The 21,801-nt window shown below is 44.9% G+C and overlaps 1 protein-coding gene across 1 annotated transcript; it reads left to right on the forward strand.

Moving 5' to 3' along the window:
- Positions 1–5,175: 5,175 nt before the first annotated feature.
- Positions 5,176–21,207, forward strand: pax3a (paired box 3a). The gene is made up of 9 exons (XM_086204960.1): positions 5,176–5,564; positions 6,107–6,342; positions 6,779–6,908; positions 7,106–7,249; positions 15,700–15,899; positions 16,547–16,712; positions 16,789–17,009; positions 19,758–20,021; positions 21,065–21,207. Exons 1-9 carry the CDS (start codon positions 5,480–5,482, stop codon positions 21,080–21,082), a joined length of 1,464 nt encoding a protein of 487 aa, XP_086061086.1. The 5' UTR covers positions 5,176–5,479; the 3' UTR covers positions 21,083–21,207.
- Positions 21,208–21,801: the final 594 nt, after the last annotated feature.

A 21,801-nucleotide genomic window follows, 5' to 3' on the forward strand; every position in this document is an offset into this window, starting at 1 on the left:
TGCCATTCCCGTAAAAGTCGCAATACAGGGGAACTAAAAATTACTGACGGCTTGGTTGACCAGAAAGTCAAACGAGGGCTGAGTTGACCGCGGTAATAATCCCATCATGAAAAATCGCGTTGTCTCATCAACTCTATATATTACTGATGAGCCACAGTGGCAACAAAAATACTGTCTCGGCCTGGTGGAGCTGCTAGAACCAGACCGGACCCTCCAAACAGAACGAGGAGGGAGAGTCTATTTAACCTGTTCTGGGTCTACCTGGTTATTTTGACGTAATCGGCCCGGGGCCACAACCCGCGGACTACGAACGACCAGCTTCACATGATTACCGGAACTGAACCGCCAGGATTCACTTGATAGTTTGTTCAAATCGATGTCCTGATGTCGTCCCTGTCACCTGCTTGATTTGTCACAAGTGCGGGTCATGTGTAGACCGAGCGTTTAACGGGCCGTGGAAGCGTATAATTGTGATCTGGCGCCTGCAGCGACAGTGAAGAGCAGCTGGTCTGAGATCAGCACCAACAGCAGTGGACAGCTCCCAGCAGCGACACCTCCAGCAGGGCGTCAGCAGCACCCTCCTGCTCAGACCTGCCCTCACACGTCCTCTGTCCGACAGCTTTCGCAACATTGGCTAATTTGTGTTTTAGAGGGAAAATGAGAGTTTAATTACAGTTTTTTTTTCTAATATTGGTTTATGTCATAAAGTGCAGCCTGGTGTTTTTTTTAATTTTTAGTTATTGCCATAAAAGTGAGATTGAGGTCAAATACAAGCGTGCATTGTGTCGTTTTAGGTTCCTATGGTTTTTTTTTTTGGTTTACAAAGAAAATGGACAAGCAAAAAAAAAAGATCGAAATAGTTCATTGTTCAACAGGGCTGGGCTGGCAATCATATTTTGTGAAGCGCGCACGCACGCACGCGCACACACACACACACAGACTTTCTTCAGTTTAAGTGAGTAAACAACAAAGGATAAAAAGGGATTGAAACATGTAGAAATACTACTACTACTACTACTAATGACAAATAAGTTATTTATCTGAACATGAAACACACAAGTATATGCGATAGCAAATAGACCGATGATTTTTTTTAAAAAAAACAAAATGCGTATAAAGTCCACAACCCAGTGGTGTCTGCTAGCTGCCCTCGCTGCAGGCCTCGCTGTTGAGGTCATCTAAGGTCAAAACCACAACTCAAATTAAAATGGGATTTTTCTTTTTTTTTTCCTGGTTGAAGCGTAGTTTGTCTCCTGCAGGGGCTGGGATGGTGAGCCTCTGTTCCATTTCATTTATGTTTTTGAGCTGAAAAAAAAAAAAAAGTTAAATATTCTTGTGAAAGCAGAATTTTATTTACTTATTTATTTTTTTAACCAAATTGATTCATGCAAAATCAATCCAGTGAGACTTCAGTAATTATTCTGACCTCTTTCTCCACGTCACACATGTATGTCGATATTCCTTGAATGAATATTTGAACTTGAACGACTACCCGGACATCTACGACAGCGCGACAGCACAGGGAGGAGTGTAAAGTCATGCCTTCATAGAAAACTATCTCTTAAGAAGAATCAATTCAGTTTGAGATTATAGCTCCATCCAGACAGCATGCGCCCTCTTGTGGCTGAAATTAAGATTGTGCTCGCTCAATCACCTGGCAATGACTTCCTAAAGCAAACTTAATAATTATATTCGAATTTTTTTTTATTGCCTGATAGAAAACATGAAACAGCTGAGGTGGAAAAAACATTTTGCTGACAGAGGAAACAATGTCCGCTCTTAATCTGCGTATGTCAGACAGAGCACATTCGATCACGAGGGATTAAACAATCCAGAAATACCAAAGATCAATCATTGCAAAACTGAATTGAAAAACAGCAAATGTAAGCATATTTTAAAGTAAAATAATGCTTTAAACTAAAGTCTGTACATTTGTGTTGCACTTAAATTAAATTCGTGGACAGGAATGGGATGTTTTAGAATACGTAGAATAAGAATATTACTAATAGAGTGGTATCCTATATAGAGTCCCAGATTTCTTTATTTTTTTATCCTAATGCACACCAACAGATAACACACGCACGCATGCGGGCACGCACACACACACACGTGCACACGCACACACACACGTGCACACGCACACACACACACATGCTGTAGGAAACGCAGCAGCACAGATAAGAGTCTACAGCAGCTAACATGCACGTTTATCATGGGACCGTCAGCTCTCTGACTTTTAATCCTCATTTGCTGATCAATTAAGGCCCCCTGCATGACCAGGGGCTGTCACGTTAACAAATGCGTCACTCCTCTTTTGCTTTTCCCTCACCTGGCTCTACCTTGTGGGCCTTTGTCATGGTAACTACCCTGGGTTTGAGGCCCCCCTCCGCTTGTGTTGTGGGTCACATGCATTCAACAACATCCAACACATCGGGATAAAACAGGATCTCGTAACATTCCCAGGTTGGCTGATTTCCTTCTTCTGCAGGTAAACGTCAACGTGACCTTTCTAATCTGACATTGTCTCTCTAATGATTCAAACATCCTTCTGAAGGCTGCTTAGACTTAATTACAGCTCATGATTACAGTCCTTTGGAAATGGCACTATACTGAAGAGCTTTAAGAAATGAGGAAACATTTTCTTGAGTGGAAAGCCTGTTTGACGGAACCTTTCTGAGGACACATTCCCTCCATCCTGCATTCAAGCATCGCCACTCACTGTAGATCCCATGAGAGTCATGACGAAACTGATATTATGGCACCTTTTTTGAAATTCCCTCACATTGCCCCTCGAAGGCTCATGTTTTAAAGCTGCTGGTTGCTTCAGCACCATGCAAACTATGGTTTGAGCCCCTTTTCCTGCCCAATAAAGAAAAGGTGACAAATTTAAATACTTCTAAAATGAGTTGAAGTTTGTTTTTTGTTTTTTTTATCAGCAGTTCATGGCCTAATGAATTAATTTCAATTCTTCTAAATTTCAATTTTAATGAATACAGAGGTTGTTTTTTTTTTAATTTTGCAGAACATCATACTCAGACAGCTGTGAGCGCACACAGAAGGGAGAGAATCGATTCCACTATATTCTACATACGTGATGTGGGCCTGGTCTGGGACGCTTCTGGCACTCACAGACCTGACGCGGCCCAGGTTTGGGTCAAATATTCATACTTGCTTGAGCGCAATAGGAGCAAAACTGTCTTGAAGTCATGGAGCTATTGAACTAACTTCTAAATGATTGTTTCACAACTATAGAAGTATTTCACCAGTGCATCTGTCCTGTAAATACTACGCTCTCTTTCTTCTCAGGGACATTTTGTTCCTCACTTTGGTCGTATTTAGTCCAGCAGCAGCAGCAGCAGCAGCAGCAGCAGCAGCAGCACATTTCTGACTCAGCTCAGGCCTCTAATGGATTGGACATGGTAGATCCAATGTCCTTTTCATGATAGTCAAACTTTAGTATGACTTTTATGGACATATAATGTTACCACATGTTTTGTGTCCGCTGGGTTATTTGTTCTGGTCTCGTAGATAAAGTCCTAAAACTATATCGGGCAAAAACGCTGTGGATGTTGCACAGAAATAAAACAAACAGTTTCACTGTCTTTGAATAGAAAAAAAGGTGTTTTTTTTTTAAAACCATTGATAAAAAAAAACATTCTCTTCAGCTGATGATGACAAAAGTGTAGCTGAACCTGAGGAGGGAACTGTCTCGTGATGGTGTGTCCTATGGAGAGGTCATTCGCTGGGACGTGAGCCTCTGTATTCCTGAGGGAGAAGGAGAGACAAAAAATGTATCGGTCTGTTAAACACGCCTAATTATCATAATTATCACAACTCGACAAGGCTTCAGAAAAGTCAAATGATCCCTCATGTGCTTCTATGTGTCTATAATCGTCCATTTGCACGGATGTGTTACACCGCCGTGTGGCTCGAACACGCGTCCCAACACCACCATTGTTCAATTAGTGCTGAGACTGTTTAGTGGCCTTGCAGCTTTGTGTGTGTGTGTGTGTGTGTGTGTGTGTGTGTGTGTGTGTGTGTGGGTGGGTGGGTGTGTTGGAACTCGTGGAAAAAAAATAGACCCCGGATCACCCGCGTTCACGCCATATTTCTGCCCTGCTGTCATTGTCTGCGCCCTCGTCTCGTCTGTACTTCCATCTGTCCGCTCCGGTGATGAATGTGGAAACAAGGTGTTTACTGCCCGTAGCAGAGGCTGCAGGCCGCAGCGTGAGGCAGCACCACTGGCCAGTGAATGAACATGAAACGTTTTAAACAAAGAAGAGTAGACGAAGAAATGAATGAACGACTCTCTCTTTCCTTTGCTTTTACATTCATTAATGGTACAAATGGGACCTAAGAACAAGTGGCTGGAATAATAATAATTAATACAATTATTTAAGTCAGTTATTATTTTTAATGCTACTAACACTACATTAAAAAATACTACTACTACTACTACTACTACTAATGTTAGCTGTAGTAGTTGGAGTAGTAGTATTAATACGTTATAATAGCAGCCAAATTCGCACAGCTGCATGTTTCCATGAATGAGCATTAATGCTATTTCTTCATTATATCATATAACATGATATGAGCAAATAAAATACCCCTCATTTTTAGTTAGTTTCTTTAGACGAGTCCTAAAAAAAAAGTTGTCGAGAAATTTAGATAGTAACAAAATATTGAGGACAGCAGTGACGTCAGGCTTGGTTAAATATACATGATACGAATTTTAAGTGACAAGAATTGTATAAGAATAAGAATAATTAAGAGAGAGGATCATTCGTATTTTGGTATTTGTGTTTTCAGCTGCTTTGGTTTGCCTCCGGTGGGATTAATCGTCCGTGTGTGTTGGGCCCTAAACGTCGCAGGTTCTGCGTTGCTCTCTTCAGTTCCTCGGCGTCCTCGTCACCGCTGATGTATTCATATATTCACATTCCTTTATTCAGACCTAATGGCATCAAGGGGGTCCTCACCTGAGTTTTAGTTAATCGCTGTCGTTGTTGTTGTTCTAACGGTGTGAAGCTCCGTGAGGCTTGTGACACGACAAGTTTGACCCTCGTGAGGTCAAGCTCACACGGAGCCGTCCAATCACAGCGCTCCCGGAGCCTCTGGACGTCCGGATCTGTGGCCAATCAGCGGGCGCAGCGCGGAGTCAGAGAGGACAGCGAGCACAGATAAAATGTTTGACTTGTATCCATCCTCTCAAACATCCTCCCAATCCTCGCAGGACCGTCCGCAAGCTCTTGATTCCACCTCGGTAACCGGATAAACACCCGAGTTTGACTCTCGAGGGCAACCTGTTACCGGAGGGAGGCTGCGTCCCGGACAGGCGACCTATCGCGATCAGACAGTACTTCTGCGAGGATTAAAAGCGACCAAGAGAAGCGGCTTCATCTCAGTTGTTGTTGTTTTTGTTGTTGTTTTTCTTGGTTGTTTTTTTTTTTTTTTTTTTTGACCTGACAGACAGTCAGGAGTCATGACAGCGCTGACAGGAGGTCTACCGAGGATGATGAGACCCACTCCCCACCAGAACTACCCGCGGGGCGGCTACTCTCTGGAGGGTGAGCACCAGCACCAGCACCAGCTGCCCGTCACAACTTTTTAGAAGGGAAACCGCTTAACCTGTAAAAAGGTGGAGGCGCCCTGTTAAAGTTGTTCCACTGTAAAAGTTCTGTTTATACAAGAAAATAAGTGGTGGTTTAAGTGCACACGGCGCTTTTCTTTCTTTCTTTTTTAAAAAATCTAATTACTAATAGTTCTTTTTTTTCCACCATAACTTTCTTCTTTTGAAGATTTCAGTGCAAATATCTACATTATAATTTATACAATTCCCCTCCCTTGAATTTAATTCAGATCGATTGGTATTTTCATGCTGAACTGATATTTGAAGTTCAATCCCTTTCTGTTTTATGCTGAAGTTTTGGATGCAAGTTGATTAAGTTCCTCCACGCCATGTCCAGACGTGTTCATGTAGCAGGACAAGTTCTTTCTCCTCATTTTATCCACCAACTTGATTCATCATATTAGTTGATTTCATGCTGGAAGAAGCGAGCAGGTATAGATCACATCCGTCTGACTGACTCTGTCTGGCGCCGCTGTCCAGTCTCCACTCCGCTCGGACAGGGTCGGGTAAACCAGCTCGGTGGAGTCTTCATCAACGGCAGACCTCTACCCAACCACATCCGCCATAAAATTGTGGAGATGGCTCATCACGGAATTCGACCGTGCGTCATCTCCCGTCAGCTCCGGGTGTCTCACGGCTGCGTTTCTAAAATCCTGTGCCGGTACCAGGAGACCGGCTCCATCAGGCCGGGGGCCATCGGTGGCAGCAAGCCGAAGGTGAGAGTTGCTGCTGATGTGTTTGTTCAACGTCATAATGGTGACTGAATAAAAAGAGATATTCAAGATGAAAAATGAACGTAGCAATATTTCGGATCATCCGTTTGACAAGCGCTGCTTTACCGGAAACACACACTTTAGTTTGTTGCTTTTTAAGACGGGAAATGAATTTAATGGGATTTAAATTCCTGTTATCTGTTTGTCAAAAATAAAACATTTATAGGCTTAATTAAACAAATCAGATTCGATTCAAAGTGGTGGAGATTGAGTTCAACTGACTGTTTTTTTTGTTGTTGACTAAATCTTTCGAACAAACGTGACACTTAAAATTCAGACAAACCAGACACTTGCGTGGATTATTTTTGTGTGCGTAAAAAAAACCCCAAACAAACCTTTAACTTCAATAATGACCGTCTTTTCGTTCTTTCCTCTAAAGCAAACTGCGTCTCCAGAGGTGGATAAGAAGATCGAGGAGTACAAGAGAGATAACCCGGGAATGTTCAGCTGGGAAATCAGGGATAAATTACTGAAAGATGGCATCTGCGACAGGAACAACGTCCCCTCAGGTAGAAACATGTTTCCTGCCCGGCATCAGTTGGTCCACTTATGGAATTAAAAGCATCTGAAAGAAGAATGCTGGCAAAAAAAAAGGGTTTTGGATTTTCCTTTTATATATTTTTTAAACATATATTTGATCATATAAATCGGTATAAAATAAAATATAGTGTCTTAGTGTCTGTCTCTATTTTTTTCTCCCATACAGTGAGTGCCATCAGTCGAATCATGCGCTCCAAGTTCGGTGGAGTTGGTGAAGATGAGGAGGATGGAGATGAAATGGTGAAGAGGGAGATGGAGGAGAACGAACCTCGAACCAAACACAGCATCGATGGCATCCTGGGAGACAGATGTAAGTTCACCTCCCTCAAAGTGCTGGCATCTAAATACTTCATCTGACTGTGAATGCTGGGAAAAGTAGTTTTCCTCGATTGTGGAGGGGCAGCTCCAGTTGTTTTTGTTGTTGTCCGGAGTTTATCAGAGAGGTGGATTACCACTGCTAATATTAATATTAATATCATTAATAATTATTGTAATTGCATTAATAATTATTAGCTATTGTGATTAAATCGAATTTGTCAAAGTACATTTCAAAATAAAACGCATGAAGGTTTCAGGTGTTTGCGCGCGTATTTGTCTGGTCTTTAACAAACGGACACACATCATTCTAAGTGGATAATCAAACATTTGTCTAACTTCCAAGCCTGAGATCTTTTTTGTTGTGTGTTTTTTTCCCCCGCTTCTTAACAACACACAATCGAACACTTGAGGATGAACTTCAGGAGGACAAAGCAAAGAGAGTCCATTGAAACTCACACCTCAGTTTGACGCGCACAAAAGCCAAACTGCAAGAGAGCCGCTCAGTGGTGTACAAAAAGACGCCAGGGCCTTTCAAAATGGCAAAAGAAAAGAAGGAAGAAGAAGAAGAAGAAAAAAACCCGCGTTAACAAAAGGCCGCGAGAGGACATTATGAACCCGCAATGAGCGATGAATTATTCAGGGACACCAATACAGGCCCAGTGCGACCTGGTTTATAGACTGCGCAAAAAAAAAAAAAAAAGTGCCAGTTTGAGGACTTTCACCTCTGTTTGTAATTAGAAAAACATAGAGCTTGCAGGCAAAACTGTGCTGGTCAAACACCTGTTGATTTACGACCTGTTGAGGGTTCCTGCATAAAGGAAATGTTACTGTTGGAGACACAATAGAAGCTAAAGTTAATGATTGGTGAGGAAACTCTCCTGTGTTTATGACGCGCTGCCTTATCCGTTGCGGTATAAGAGGTTCGATTTATTGTATCGTTACGCTTTACTTTTACTATAAAAAATAAACACCGGATCACTATTTAGCAATAGTTTCATCTGCTTCTAGGTTGTTTTTTACGCACGGAGGTTTTGTCGCACCGGTGAGCAGGACTCGGTCACCGAGCAGGAGAAAGCCCTCTCCGCCACTAGATTAAATCCAAAGCTTTTCTTCTTCTTCACTTTCATCTCAGACACACAGTCCCCCCCCCCCCCCTTCCTTTCCACCCAGGGCGCAAACATTGAGCCACCATATATCTGCGGCGACTTCCCTCCTCGTCCTCACCTACAGCCTGTTGATTTCTCTAACTTTATTGAAAAAAAGAAAAAGAAAAAAAAGAAAAAAAGATTACGTCCGGGCCTCATCCGTGAAAATGCAAATATCGACTTTTAGAATATTAGAAATCAACTCATTCATTTTTACATTTATTCAAAAATGAAAAAAAAAATCACTCTTGTTGACTATTATTTAAAACTTATTTGTGTTGTTAGTGGAAAAAAAAACAGGTTTGTAAAAATATAAAAGGTTAATAAAGATGTTACTGTTCATATTAATCTTTCATACGTTTTTAAAAGTCCAATATAAATAAACAAACAATATAAAGTATTTAACATCCAGTCGGTGACATCCTCCAAACAGCTCGGATGCTCTCTCCTCCATTCATTTACCGAGCGGCAGTATTTCTTTCTTGTGTCTCTTTGTGGAAGTAGTTGTTGTTTTTCTCTTTTATAGCTCCTCATTAGAATGTGAAAAGGCTGGTTTTGGGGACTGAGAGAGGGTCTTCTGGCCAAATATTGATTAAGTAGGTGTTTGCAGAGGCTTTTGTTGTGCTGGAGAGAGGCCTGTTGCTCTCTGCCCCTTTCTCCTGCGCAACTATTGTTGGCTTCCCCTAAGTGCTGAGATCAAAGCTGACTCATTTAGATTTATTTGTCTGGGAAAAGAAGTGCAGAGGTTTGTGTGATAGTGTATGTGGCTGGCAGCTCCAGGTCTGCATGGCATTAGTAAGTGGCTGGGAAAAGGATGTTTGCTGGTTTACATGTTGTGTTGCGCTGACTGTAACCAGCCAGACTCATTTGAATCCCCTCCACAGGATCGTAGGCGCACAAATCTGCAGCGTACGACTGAATGCCTCTTTAGTTTTTATACTGGATTATATCATGCAGCATTTTCAATAATATGTTTTTGAGTGTTGCTCAATTAAGTGATCCAGACTTGCGGTTATTACTGTTAGCACTTTTAGCCTCATTTAACTAATTAAAGCTGCCAAAGTCATGAAAGAGGAGCAGCCACTCTTGCAATATCCATTTATGGCCGTGGGGGTGAAAAAGAAAGCTCAGAAATGCAAACAGTCAAAGGGATAACTTTTCTTTAAAGGGAGTCCTGCGGTGCCACATTGAATGAGCCCGGTCCTTTCAAATGTGCCATGGTGAACGCAGTCAACATGTAATAATTGGTTTCATTGAGGTGCATTCCAACAATCTGCTGCCATTCTCCTGCCTCAATTGTCCAGCGGCAGTCAAATAGCCTGAGGGACAGGAGGAATCAAGTGGTGACAAAACATGAAAGATTTAGCTGCTTTTGTCAAAGAAGCTGAGGAGGACTTTGTTTGTGTAAATAAAGTGGGTTAGTGGCTCCCCGTGACTCTGGCGCGGATTTAGTATGAGCGCAGAATATTTGGGAATAAAGCAGCGACGTATGAGATACACCCAAGTGTGGCTGGGGGGAGAAACGATAAACTTAGCATGTTTAGCCGCCACATCCAACTTGTCTAATCCAATTTGAAACTTTCATAACACATATTCTCTTGAGACATCCGAGACTATAAACAGATACATTTCTCTCACTCACACACACACACAAACACACACGCGCACACACACACACACACACACACACACACACACACACACACACACACACACACACACACACAAAGAAAACCTGTGTAGTGGAGCAGCAAGCCACCCGCCTGTAAACACAAAGATACACATCAAATTTCGAGGATTTCTACGTTGGGTAGGGGTCAGCGCATTTGCACCGTGAATGAGTTAAACTTCTTGTTTTAGTCGCCACAGACAGAAGGCCTCAATTCAACCGTAGGAATGTCTGCTACAGCCACATTTCCATTTTCCTCTCAGGGCGGGATAATGGAGAAATTTATATGTGGGCCTCACTCACTGTTTTTCCTGCGTTTGTAGTACTTAGAATGCTGGTTTAACCCCCGCAGGCTACTAGAAAAACACAACTCACAACATGTCTGTGTAAAGATACATAGATAGATAGACTAATAGATAGATAGATAGATAGACAGATAGATAGATAGATAGATAGATAGATAGATAGATAGATGGTAGATAGATAGATAGACAGATAGATAGATAGATAGATAGATAGATAGATAGAAGGTAGATAGATAGATAGACAGATAGATAGATAGACAGACAGATAGATAGATAGATGGTAGATAGATAGATAGACAGACAGATAGACAGATAGATAGATAGACAGATAGATAGATAGACAGACAGATAGACAGACAGATAGATAGACTAACTCTCTCAAATCTCAAAGCTCTCTGTTTCCAAAAGGAGAGAAAAAGTCCACACGGGCTGATCTGCAACTGAATGCGACTCTATGCTTCATTAAAGCCTCTTTCTCTGTTGGCACCCACATTGTGATCCCCCCAATATTAATTCAAAGGACAATTAATGAATTCAGGCCAACTTTGAAGTAATGGGCCGGGGTCCTGCCCTATGCCGGCCCCTCGATGCTGATGTACTCTCCACATTCTCCCCACTAACCCCAGAGACACTGTGAAGTGACTGAAAGAGAAGCAGTGAGCAATGGAAGGTCAAGGAGAGGAGCCCCAGTAGAAAAGGAGCTCTCTATTTCATTGGAAGTATTAGCCAAGCAAAACTCTGTGATGGGGAGGATAAAGGAGTGTGAGGAGAAAAGGGGTCGGGGGCGAAGGGACTGTGCAAAGAGGAGCACAATGGGATAGTTAATTGAGTAAAGCCAGACAGCGTTGTCAATCACTTAACTTTGTTTAGCCTCACTTTTTGTGGAGCGGTTTCCTTCAGCACATTGCACATTATAGACACGCCGGCGCAACTCTGTCGCCGTTTTGATTAATGTCTTCTTTTTCCTCTGTGGACAATGAAACGTACCAAAAAAAAGGAGAAAAAAAAGAAGAAATGTTGATAATTATTTTCTTTATTTCAATAAAACAGGCATTAAACAAACAGCTGCAGTTGAACCCATAAACCTAAAGAGTGGAATGCGATGATGGCTTCTCTCTCTGTGGAGTTTTGTTGCCGGGTCATCAGCGAGGGCCATCTTTGCGGCAGAACTGTGCATGAGCAGTGAAAAGGTCAGGGGCTAACCTAGGGTCACTTGACTGTTAAAACTATCAGGCCCCATGAAAGAGGTTACAATAATGTTTAGGGGGTAAGATGACAACTGACAGGACTCACCGAGGAGTCCTTGTTGTGAACTTTCATGTCAAAAAATGCAGCTGGTGTCTAAATTCAAGCGGGATTGTTTGTTTGGGTGTCTGTCTCACCTCAGCCCAGCCGAGCCGAGGTGAATCCTTTGACTGGAGCGTGCGGCAGACTGGCCTGTTGCTGCAGCCCCGCGTGGTTCCTGTGCACCGGCTTTGTGCGTGCCCCGAGGGTGGAAATACCACCGTGAAACTGTCACCTAACTGCACTACAGTGGAACTAAATAATAACCGCCGCACACTGGGCACTCATAATGGCCATGCAGCGCCATTTGTGCCTTTTTGTCACTTCACCAATATTAGACAGAGATACATCTTTCAACGTCATATCTCCCGCTATTTCTTTGTCCGTTAAGTGCCAGCCTCCTGCGCTTATTCACTTCATTTTTTTTTAATGTCCATCACATCATCATCTTCCCCCCTCTTTCCCAGGCAGCTGCAGGTTCCTGGGGGCTCTTTAGCAAGTCAAGTGAGCAGCCCACTCACTCCCATTTTCCCTTAACTGTTAACCCCAGCTGAGCCCATAAGCTGTCAGTTAACTATTCTTTCCCTCCTATGCATCTGCTCGCTCCGGCTCGATGTGGCATGCCAATATTTTATTCAGTGGCCTACTTGCACTGTGCGCCGCAGTCTGAAAGGGCCAGATCTACTTCCCTGGGCAAATAACTAGTTCATTTGTCTCTTCTGCCCTTTGTTTTGTGTTGCGAACACATGTCACCAGCTCAATTACCTTCTCTATTAACAGCCCTAGGAGGAAGGGCTAGCCAGCCCCTACCAACACAAGGCTGTAAACTGCCCCATATGCTCCACTTCTCTTTCGTTCTTCATCTCACGATCCCTTTCTTTCCTTCCTATATTTCATTTCCTTTCTCTAATTTTTTCTTACTTGTTTCAATATTGTTCCTATGTTCTCTCGTCCTTGCTCTTTTTTTATGTTTACGAATGCATCTGTGTGTCGATACATGTCTCTTTACATTAACGTCTCTCTGCCGGGTGGGAGGCGGGGGTGAACGTTTGGCAGGGCGAGTTTGAGCAGTAAACAAGACCAGTCTTTATTCTCACAGTTGGAATCTTCACTTTTTAGTCTGCTTGGAGGTTCTACCACTGCAGGTGAAGTTAATGGAACTGGACGTTCCCCAAAGTTCACATCTGTGACCCTCAGGAGTTTATCTCCCCTGCCTGTCAGTCTCCATCGATAAATGGTTCTGTTCACTTGAGTGTTGGGTCAGTAGCGCCATCCATCTATATTTCTTGTGTAGTTTTGAGAGTCTAAACCATGTGTGCGCGTTCACATATGCACCTGCACTTTAAGAGGCTCCGATCAGGAACCTGTTGAATTCACTTGTTGAATGTGAAACAGCACCCAGCACATTCCGTAAAACGAATGCTTCTCTATCCATTGGACTATCGAAGCTAGCTTGTTTGGAGTTTATTAACTTACACCTTTCTTTGTTTTGGAATGGCATTTTTGCAGATGATTCTGCAGCAGCTCCAATTTCCGCTTTAGGGATAATAATTTATCTTTCTATTAAGATTCTTGTCAGAGCTGCAGCGAACAACTGTGAGTAGCTATTTTCAGCTCCCCAGTGCTTTAGCTGCAGCGTAAAATTTGATTTGGGTGTTTAAGTAAGGAGGGCGAGGCCTCCCTTTGTGTGTTTAGTGTCCTCTTCTGCCGCTTGTTGTGGGGAATGTGTGGGAACAGCCCGCGCCGAGTCTGCTGCGGCTTCGAAATCGATCTGCAGCGTGGTGGTTTGAAACATTGGTTTGAAAAGATGCAGCAAGCGTCGGGGAAGTAAATAGATGGATGTCCACTTATAAGCCGCGCCTCAGTTTGGCACCCTCTTCTCCGGCATCCTCTACAGGTTCCTCCAGCCTCCCATCTCTCCTCCATGTCAGCCCCTTCCACTCCCCATCCCCCAACTCCATGTCCCTCAGGCTGTGGAGGGAGGGGATGAAGGGGTGCTCCCCTGCTGTGCAGCTCCACAGCCCCCAGTGGCCCTTCTCTGGACCCCTTTTGTGCCACGCCCCTCCCTTCCACCCTTCATTCCCCCAGTCAGCCCCTGGCCCTGCAGCCCCCCATCTCACCCTACAGCCGCACTCACTCCCCTGCTGGGCAGGTGACAGGCCCCTGAATGCGGGCCCGGGCGTCCCTGATGGCTCCTACAGATGGAGCGTGGTAATCGGTCCAATAGAGCCCTGCCACAGGCTTTTCCCTGCAAAGATACAAAGGCTTGGCCACATCACTTACACACACACACACACACACACACACACACACACACACACACACACACACACACACACACACACACACACACACTGAAAGACAGAGTGAGAGAGGAAGAGAGCAGAGGAGAAAGGCAGAGGATGACAAAAGCAACTCTGTCATTTGCCATTACGGAAGAATCTGTGACGGAGTGTTTTCTCTGTAGTTACTAATAATAAATAAGGAAAAAGAGAGAGAGAGAGAAATCAAGGAGAGGTCCACCCCCACCCTGCAGTCAACATGAGTTACAGTGCCAATGAGGAGCTTTCTCCTCTCAGGAGTTTTATGAGCTCCCTTTCCCTCCCTCAGGAATCTTTTCGTTTCTGCGCCGTCATTGGTCTTTCTTTCTCTTCTTCTACTGTCATTAAAAATGATTCATGTCGGTGCGTGTTACTAGTGTGCTGTTGCAAATACTTATCAAATCAACATTGGTGTTTAAAATGTTGTTTAACGGAAAAGATAAAGTTGTGTCTTCGTGTTGTGTGGCCCTCTCCTCATGCCTGCTGTATTATAAGATTTGCGCCAACGGGTGTGAGCCCACATAAACAAACCACATCCCAAACTCATCGTGCACGGTCCAGGAGTATCCAAGCATCCAGCCAATCCCCCGTGAGCCTTCATGCCAGCGTGGCACTCCTGGTTCAGTTGTAATAAAGAGCTCCTCTCAGCGTTTGAATCTCCTGTGCTGGCAGGCCTGAGGAGCAGCAGCATTCCCTGAGACCAAATCCGTGTGTAATGCCTGGTCAGACACACACCGGCAACCGGCACAAACATTTCCTGCTTGGCTCCAGAGGCTCCAGAGGCAAGGGGAGATCCCCTGCGACCCCCCTCTGTGTCTGACTTGGCACTTTTTAATTAAAGCTTTAAATCTGGAGGGTTGACAGAGAATGAGCAGTCTGGGGGAACAGAACAGACCAGCCTCTGTGCTGTGCTTAAACCTCTCTAATGTTTGCACCTGTCTCTCTGCTGCTAGCGCTTTAGGTGTTTGCTACACTGTCGAAAAGGTGCAATGAACCTTCCTCGTGGGGTTCAAGAGGTCTTTTTTGCAGTGAATTTAGTGGTGGATTCCCACTCTTTCTGTCTCCCATCCATCTGTGTTTGACACATTGTCATAGACGCAGTGAAAGCCCGTAGCTTAGACGCAGCAGATGCATGTTTGTGAGTATGACTGAGAAAGAGTTGGGGGACTGCATACATGTAATTGGGGACAATAGCAGGCTGTCACGGTAGTTTGTGGAGCCTAATCATTATTTAATAGATGGGTAACCTCCCCCCGAACGCACCAATAGTCCTCCGTCTCTAGTTTCAGGCCTTCATTGATTCCCGTCTTCTGCTGAATTAGATCCCAATAGCAACCTCACTCGCTCTCTCCTGCCCTCAACTGAACAAACAGATTAAGAAGCACCTGCAAAGGGCTGGCTGCACTCCACTATGGGAGCCTATCGTCATAACAGCATGGCTAAGACTGCGAGAGACACAGTGTCCCAGGGAATAGAAGCCCTGGAGGGATCTAGTCCCCTTTAATCCATGTTCAAGCAGCCTCTGGCTTTTGATCCCTTCAGGAACCACTGAGGAGTTTAAGAGAGCCGGAGAACACAATCTAAAGTGGCTCTGTACCATGTGTTGCATTCAGCACAATCTTTTGTCTCTGATCTGGCTATTGTATCCCGGCTTAGTGTGGACCCAAACTTTCATTCTATACAGTCTTCTAACATTCTGTTTGTTTTTGCATTTCTAGCCAGTCACTCGGATGAGGGCTCTGACGTGGACTCTGAGCCGGGTCTGCCTCTCAAGAGGAAGCAGCGTAGAAGCCGGACCACCTTCACTGCAGAGCAACTGGAAGAGCTTGAAAGGGCCTTCGAGCGCACACACTATCCTGACATCTACACACGAGAGGAGCTGGCTCAGAGGGCTAAACTCACAGAGGCTCGAGTTCAGGTTAGACATGCACTGACACTCTTCACCCCCCCCCCCCCCTCCAGCCCCACAAAAAAAAAAAAAATCATGGAGAGCTAATCTTGACAGGCAAGCAATGTGTTGGCTCGTCATGGATGTGTATGGATGTGTCATGTGGGCCTTAAATCGCCTTGAGATGTTGCCACACATTCCTCACAGCCATTAGACATGTGTGTGCACCCCCCTACCCACCCAACCCTCGACCCTTACACAGACACAGACAAACACAGATACACTGCACCCACTGTGTGTGAGGACGGCTTCCTATTTTTGTCAGTCTGTCTGCAAAAAAGGGCTATGTAAAGATCCCAAAACACATGCCTGATTCAGATGGTGCGCTAATATAGGCTTTAACAGCTGTAGCAGCCCTCTGGCTTGATCTGAACTCAGTGACTCATAGCAACCACACAAAGATGTAATGTCTTTGGTTTCGCTGCACGCTCCAGATGTTAAGATCTCTATCAGTTCAGCTCCCTGTAATGAGATGGTGAGGCCCACACACACATGCACTCGCACTCACACGCACAAACACAAACACACATATAGAATCCCCGTACAGACCTAAAGAAGGCTATAGTGTTTGGTCAGCACATAAATAAATACACACTTTTTTTTTGTTCTTCTCTCAGGTGTGGTTCAGCAACAGAAGAGCCAGGTGGAGGAAGCAAGCAGGAGCCAATCAGCTGATGGCTTTTAACCACCTCATCCCCGGCGGGTTCCCTCCGTCAGCTATGTCAGGCCTGCAGCCCTATCAGCTGTCCGACAGCCCCTACCCTCCTACCTCCATAGCTCAAGGTAGGCTGCGTCTTTTTGTTGACTAAATCGTACATTCCTGCTTCGTGGTTCTAAGTTGGGTGTTTATTCGTAACAGTGTCTGAGCAGCCCAGTACGGTCCACCGACCGCAGCCACTACCCCCAACGTCGGTGCACCAGAGTGGGCTCAGCGCGTCTGCCAGCTCTCAGGATGGAGGTTCCGCGTACTGCTTGGCTTCTGGACGTCACGGCTTCTCAGGATACTCGGACAGCTTCGTGACCCCGACGGGACATACCAACGCTGTCAACCCCAGCATCAGCAACAGCCTCTCACCACAGGTACGTCCATATACTTTTGAGAAACATATGCACACATTCTGCTCCATGGAGATGTCATTGTGGTGACATAAACCTTGTTAGGCAAAAAAAACCCCAACAACCTGGTAGCTTTTCATTTTTGTTTATTCTGATGGGTTGCTTGATGAATTTAAAATGTGGCAAGTGTCAGTCTTTGAGGGAGGAGAATGGCGCTGATATGAGGAAGGATATATGGATGTCGCACGGTGACACAAATCAAAACTGAAAAGACAATTATGGTCGATTACACAGTCATCAGTGTCCATCAGTGGCTCCCTACCAGCCCAGGAGATGGGCTAACAGGCGGAAAACGAGCTTTTAACCGTCACAAAGGGTGGCCGGCCCAGATGCAATGCATGCTGGGTACTAATACCCATGAGAGAATCTCAGACTCCTGTCAAGCACAGATAAATAAGTGCCTCGGGCATGTTTGTAACTGTGAATGACTGAGGATGTATGTGTATATTGAAAAACAGAGTATCTTTGTTGTGGTTGCTAGGATGCACGGTCAGAAAGTGGTAGGTGGTACTATTATGGCGTCTTTAATGCTTGAGAAGTATGAAATTAGTTCCTCCCCCCAGAGAAGCAGCTGGATTTATTTTTATCTTGAATTGACAGTAAATTGTTGTGGAAAGATAAACACTGGTCACTGGTTGGTGGGTACACGCGTCCATTCATACCTGTTGTGGTGTAACAGCGTGCTTGTCCGTGGGTGTGAGTATTCACACCCACAGGGGGGGGTCACATAGTGGCTGTTACTCCAATAAAGAGGCCAAAGGTGCCGCGGCCTGGTGGATGGTTTCAGCATTAACCTCCATACTGAGCGGACACCTCATCTCACGGAGGGTCGGCGTGCCTGGAATGTCCCACCAGTCTGGAATTGCAATCATAGATGTCCTAGAGTCTTAATTGATTGGAATGAAGTAATCTATCCCCTTGTAACAAAGTGTGTAATTTATGCAAATGACTCACTTTGTTGGCTAATTTGTTTTAATTCATGCAATCATTGCAGCTGTTTGAATGTATATTGCAATACAGTTTCCTCCATTTCAGAGGAGGATAGAATTAATTTTAACTAAATAAGGGAGAGGAAATGAGAAGTGATTAAATTCAATGACTCCGACAGTTAATGAAGACCCTTTTTTTTTTTTGGTCTCTGGGAAAACTTTTTGGGAAGCGAGCAAATTTTCCCTGGAATCTGATTATCTGAGGTTCAATTTTGTCCATGAAAACGACACTTCATTTTCTACAACTTTGAATCCATCAGGAGATCTGGAGGTTCTGTTAACTCCAGATATGGTCACATTAGCGCGCCGCGCTGTGTTTGCTATGGATAACGTTTGCTTTAGATAGACGTTAGAGCTGCTCAGAGAGCAGCAGCAGTGGGGCTGGTTGGTCTCCCTCTTGGTGCAAGGTCTCCGGCATCTCACTGCTGATCTGGTGCATACCAAAGCAATCCTTTCTCACCAAGGAAGCGAGCGGCTGGGATTTGCACCCCCCCCGAGACGTAATCCCCGGAACAACCTCAAAACAGACACGCTGCTGCCGTTTCAGTTGCAGTGAGAAATGTAGGAGCACAGACGTATACAAAAAAACCCCAGTTTTTAAACGTGTACAGGGAATATACGGTTGTAGAGCAGTTCTGCTAAAGCAGATGTTGCTGTACCAGTTTATGTCTTATAATTTAATTAAATTCCAAACCTAGATATTTTATCAACACGATTATTATTTTTTTCCTGGCTGTTAACGGACAGGATAAATGAACTACTGTAAAAGCAGCAGGAATTTTTTCTGCAATTTTGTTTTAAATGTAATTCCCGCAGCCCAATAGTGACAGATACTTCACGCTTTTCCTATTTGTCATCCTTAGTAGTGAACTAAGTGATGGTTTGGTGGTCTGCAGCATTGCTCTTTGTCAAACGTGTGAGGTCAGTGGTGTGTGACTCACACATGTGCATGTGTGTGCAAGCTGGCTTCCAGTTGGGAAAACTCTTGCTTTTACATGGTACAGCGTTACTCCTTGGTCACATTTTATTCCTGTCTCCTTCCGGGCTATTCTGACCGTGTTATTTTGTCCCTTTTTTTTCTTAACCTCTGTCATGGATGGTAACTCTTCCTCTGTTTCTCTTGTTCTATCTTTCCCTCCATTTTTTTAGACATTTTCATGACTTTGCTTCTCACGCAAACCTGTGTGCAGCTGTTCACGATGTATCACCGATACACCCCCCCCCCTCACATCAGAGCAGAATATACCTAGCACGCACACACACACGCACATTACACAGTTACACACAGTGAGGCAGTAGCTCTCACACACATAAACACACACCTTCCCCTCGTTCCCACGTACACTTTGGCCTCTTTACCCCGGCCTCGCAAGGTCACGCTGATTTTAGGGCATCAAGGGAAAGTGAGGGGGAAAGAGGAGGCATCGCTCTGGAACCGACTTGTATTTGCAATCTTGAGTTCTGTTTTAAAACTCATATAAAATGCTGAGCGGGAAAGAAAAAAAAATCATGTGTAATCTGCCTGGACAAATTTGAAAGGATAACTCTAACAGCAACCACTAGGATTTAAGTTTTTAGCTGCCATCATCTCTCTTGTCGGTGAAAACATCTAAAAAGAAACCACATGTGTGAGAGAGTGAATGGCTGACAGTGAATAAGGAGATTTCTGTAGCCCACCTGAGTAGAGTTGATTTAATGTCTTTTTTTCCTCTCTTCTAATCAGGTGATGGGGCTTTTGAACCCAGGTGGCGTGCCACATCAGCCCCAGAGTGACTTCGCCCTCTCCCCTCTGACCGGAGGTTTGGAGCCTAATGGTGGCATGGCTGCCAGCTGTCACGGTTCCCAGCGACTGGAGGCTCTCCCAGGCCTGACCAGTATGCCCACCCTACCTAGCACCCAGTCTTACTGCCCACCCTCCTACACCTCACCAGCCTATGGCGTGGACCACCATCCCTCCTACCAGTACGGACAATACAGCCAGAGCAAGGTGAACATTTGATATTGAGTCACGTAAATGGTTTTCTCTGTTTTGAAGTAAGTTATCTATGCGAGTACCTCGTCCTGCTTTTCTAACATAAACCATTCTAATTGCACGGACCCCCCTGATGAGCCAGCTTCTCAAATCACGCCGCTCTGCGCTGAAATTACATGTATGTTAGCGAGCATTAGCGACCAACTGACCTCAGTTTACATTCCTATCATCAGAAGATGATGCGAAGGCTCTTATCCCAGCACACACATTTTCACTCACTGTCCTTTCGTGACCCTGTGTGATGAGCTGGCCCATCAAAGTCTAGTACGGCTCACCTAGCCATGTAATGACCCCCCTCTGCCTTAGCTAAGATAGCCGCCTAAATGAAAGGAGCAACTTCCTAAAGTGTGTTTGACAGGAGGGAGGGGAGTGTGTGGGTCAGAGCGGTGTGTTGTTAGGGCTGATCGAGGGTACACTACCACATGTTGACTGGCCCATCAGTGGCAACATCTTGATGTCATTAATTTAGAACCATCCTGGGAGAGACCCACGTGTAGCTTTTGGGGGTTTTGTTTTAAATGTATGTGTGTGTGTGTGTGTGTGTGTGTGTGTGTGTGTGTGTGTGTGTGTGTGTGTGTGTGTGTGTGTGTGTGTGTGTAAAGGGGGACCTCTTTAACAGAGGGCGATTATGACCCTTGGCAGGCCAGGATTCGAACCATGTGTCCCACTGAAGGTCAGATTTAGAGTTGTTATTGATCAATGGAGCAGAGCCAGAGAGCCAGGCTGAGGCTTCTTTTACCAACCAGCTTCAAAGAAATTCCCATAGCTCTTCACCTACTTCCAAAAAAAAGAAAAAAGAAAAAGTTTTATTATCTAACCTCAGACCCCAACTCTCATTCTCACCTGCTCTTAAACACATACTCCCTGTGTTGCCTGCCGTGCTTCCTATCAACACTGAACATTTCATATTCACATCAGGGGGATTTAAGCTGTGATAGCTGAGTGAAACCCACCATGCAAAAAGAATCCCTTTAACCTCCTGTCTATCTCCTCCTCAGGTGCCTTTCATTATATGAAGCCCCCAACGCGGCTTGAGAGGGAGGCTTCCCCGGCCACTCTGACATCCAGCCCAAGTGAACACCCCCACCCGCTGCCTTCGCCAACCTCCCCAGGCAGACTGGAGGAGCTGGGTGGGAGGAGAAGAGGCTCCTTCAGTAAGGGAACCAGTAAAGGTGTAGTGACGGCAGTGGAGGAGGTGGGGTGGGGTTGGGGGGGGGGCAGCAGAGGGGAGGTTGACTGGAATAATTAGGACCAAAGGCGCAGCCTCTCCTGTTACCTGGCACTCGCCTGGCCTGTGCGTCACGTCACGCTCCAGCGAGTGAGCACAGTTATCCATGCTTGAAGAGAGACGGGTGGGGGCTGGGGGGGTAAATACATTCAAGATTCTGTATTTGATTTTTGTAATAAGTGGCAGAGATGCAAGATGACTTTGTTAGCAGCGTTCCCCCCTCCCCCTGCTGTTTGTGTGTGTGTGCGTGTGTGCGTGTGTGTGTGTGTGTGTGTGTGTGAGGGGGGGGCAGATTGATAGAGGACGGATGGATTCTTATCAAAAGGCTGAATGGTAAACACATGCTCTTCTACGGATGAAAAATGGTGGAAAAGTTATTACTGTTCCCTGATGCGATCCTTGTTTGAGACGTCGGCAATGAAAAGGCGACTACGCCGGGAAAAACCAGCAGACAGATGTGAAACGAGGCTGAGTGGAGTGAAAAGCCACTGCAACCCAAAGAAAGTG

This window comes from Aulostomus chinensis, chromosome 5, assembly GCF_037954235.1.
Source record: "Aulostomus chinensis isolate RoL2024-O1b breed Wild chromosome 5, RoL_Achi_v1.0, whole genome shotgun sequence".
Lineage (NCBI taxonomy): Eukaryota > Metazoa > Chordata > Actinopteri > Syngnathiformes > Aulostomidae > Aulostomus > Aulostomus chinensis.